We start from the raw sequence: 1,337 nt of genomic DNA, 5'->3' as shown, positions 1-1,337 counted from the left end.
TATTGACCTAAATATTTCAACATTTGATCGATGCAATCTGTACCTACAAATATTTCTACTACATTCATTAGTTTATCATAAAATTCTTCTGGAATGGGATCTGTAGGCTTTAAATCTGGAAATAGATTATTTATTCTGTTTAACATTTTCTTTAGTTTTTCTAAATTAATTAAAGTGCAGGCATAAGGAATTGCTCTTCGTGTGTCTTTTTCTGAATACGTTTCGCAATCCCAAGCGAATAACGCATCATCACTCATACTCGAAAGCACGTTTAGTTTGAGGGGCGAAACCTGTGTTACTGCGTTGTCGTCTCTACACGTTTTCCACACCTGTTCGTAATTGTCTTCTATTTCTTGAATTCCCAAACTTTTTTGGCTTCTTCTAATCAAACAGAAATGCGAGTTGTGTAAGTACAAAACCCAATCTAATTCATCGTGAACGTCTCTGGGGTGAAAATGTCTGTTTTTGGGATTATAAATTTGAAACGAAGCGTTAAATTTCTTGTTGAATTCATTCATTCTAGCACAAGTCATCACTCCTTTTCTATTTGCTTTTGAAAATCCGTTGATGTATTCTTGAAATTCTCTCGTGTAGTCTTCGTTTAAAACACGATTGACGCATTTGATAAAACAGTGACCATCTGTAGGTATGTAACAATTTTCGCCTTCGTATTCATTTATCTTTTTAAGTAGATCAGTTCCTCCTCTGCCAACTCTCGACCTTTTTATTTCTTGGAAATTGTCTTTCATTAAAATTATTTTTCCTGTAAAATACCAATCGGAAGCATCGGATTTTTTGTCCATATTTGAAAAGATATTGTGAAAAGTTTTGGCATTGAAACCGAGGAGTGACATGTATTGTCTGTGATTCCCTTCCTCGACTATCTCTCCATCTATTTTAATTTGTCCTTTGAATGTTTTAAATTTATCAGAGATTGCCTTGATAACATCGGAAAATAGGGCGTTTTCTATCAATGTTTCATCAAGTTCGATTTTATTCATATTTTTTTAAGTATATATTTTTGATTATTTCTTTATTTTGACCTCTGATATTTCTGTATGGAATTTGTGCAAAATTTCATTGAATTCTTGTAATTCTTCAACTGCTATGTTCTTGTCTTCTCTCGATCTTTCGAAAAAGATGTACAATTGATTAAGATACATATTCAAGATATCCGTTTTCTTTTTATAATGAGCTTTCTTTTTGCTCGTGAAACCTAAAGTGATGAGTCCACAAGAGGTCGTTTGAACGGCTGTTAATGCAGCCAATACGGTTGGGACGATGGCCGGAAGCATTAATCCACCAGTCACGGCCGTTGCCACCGTTACTCTTACCGT

At 34.3% G+C, this 1,337-nt stretch overlaps 1 protein-coding gene across 1 annotated transcript in view; it reads right to left on the bottom strand.

Annotated features, from left to right (window-relative positions):
- Positions 1–1,001, bottom strand: part of LOTGIDRAFT_165360 (hypothetical protein) — a gene marked incomplete at both ends in the record, with an annotated part of 1,156 nt that extends 155 nt beyond the window's left edge. The window contains one exon of the mRNA XM_009062379.1: positions 44–1,001. Coding sequence (XP_009060627.1) covers positions 44–1,001 — 958 coding nt within the window. The remainder of the gene's footprint in view (positions 1–43) is intronic.
- Between the last annotated feature and the right edge of the window lie 336 nt (positions 1,002–1,337).

This window comes from Lottia gigantea (genome assembly GCF_000327385.1).
Source record: "Lottia gigantea unplaced genomic scaffold LOTGIsca_51, whole genome shotgun sequence".
In the NCBI taxonomy this organism is placed as follows: domain Eukaryota; kingdom Metazoa; phylum Mollusca; class Gastropoda; family Lottiidae; genus Lottia; species Lottia gigantea.
The sequence above is the reverse complement of the archived record's forward strand: the minus strand, read 5'-3'. Positions and strand labels throughout refer to the sequence as shown.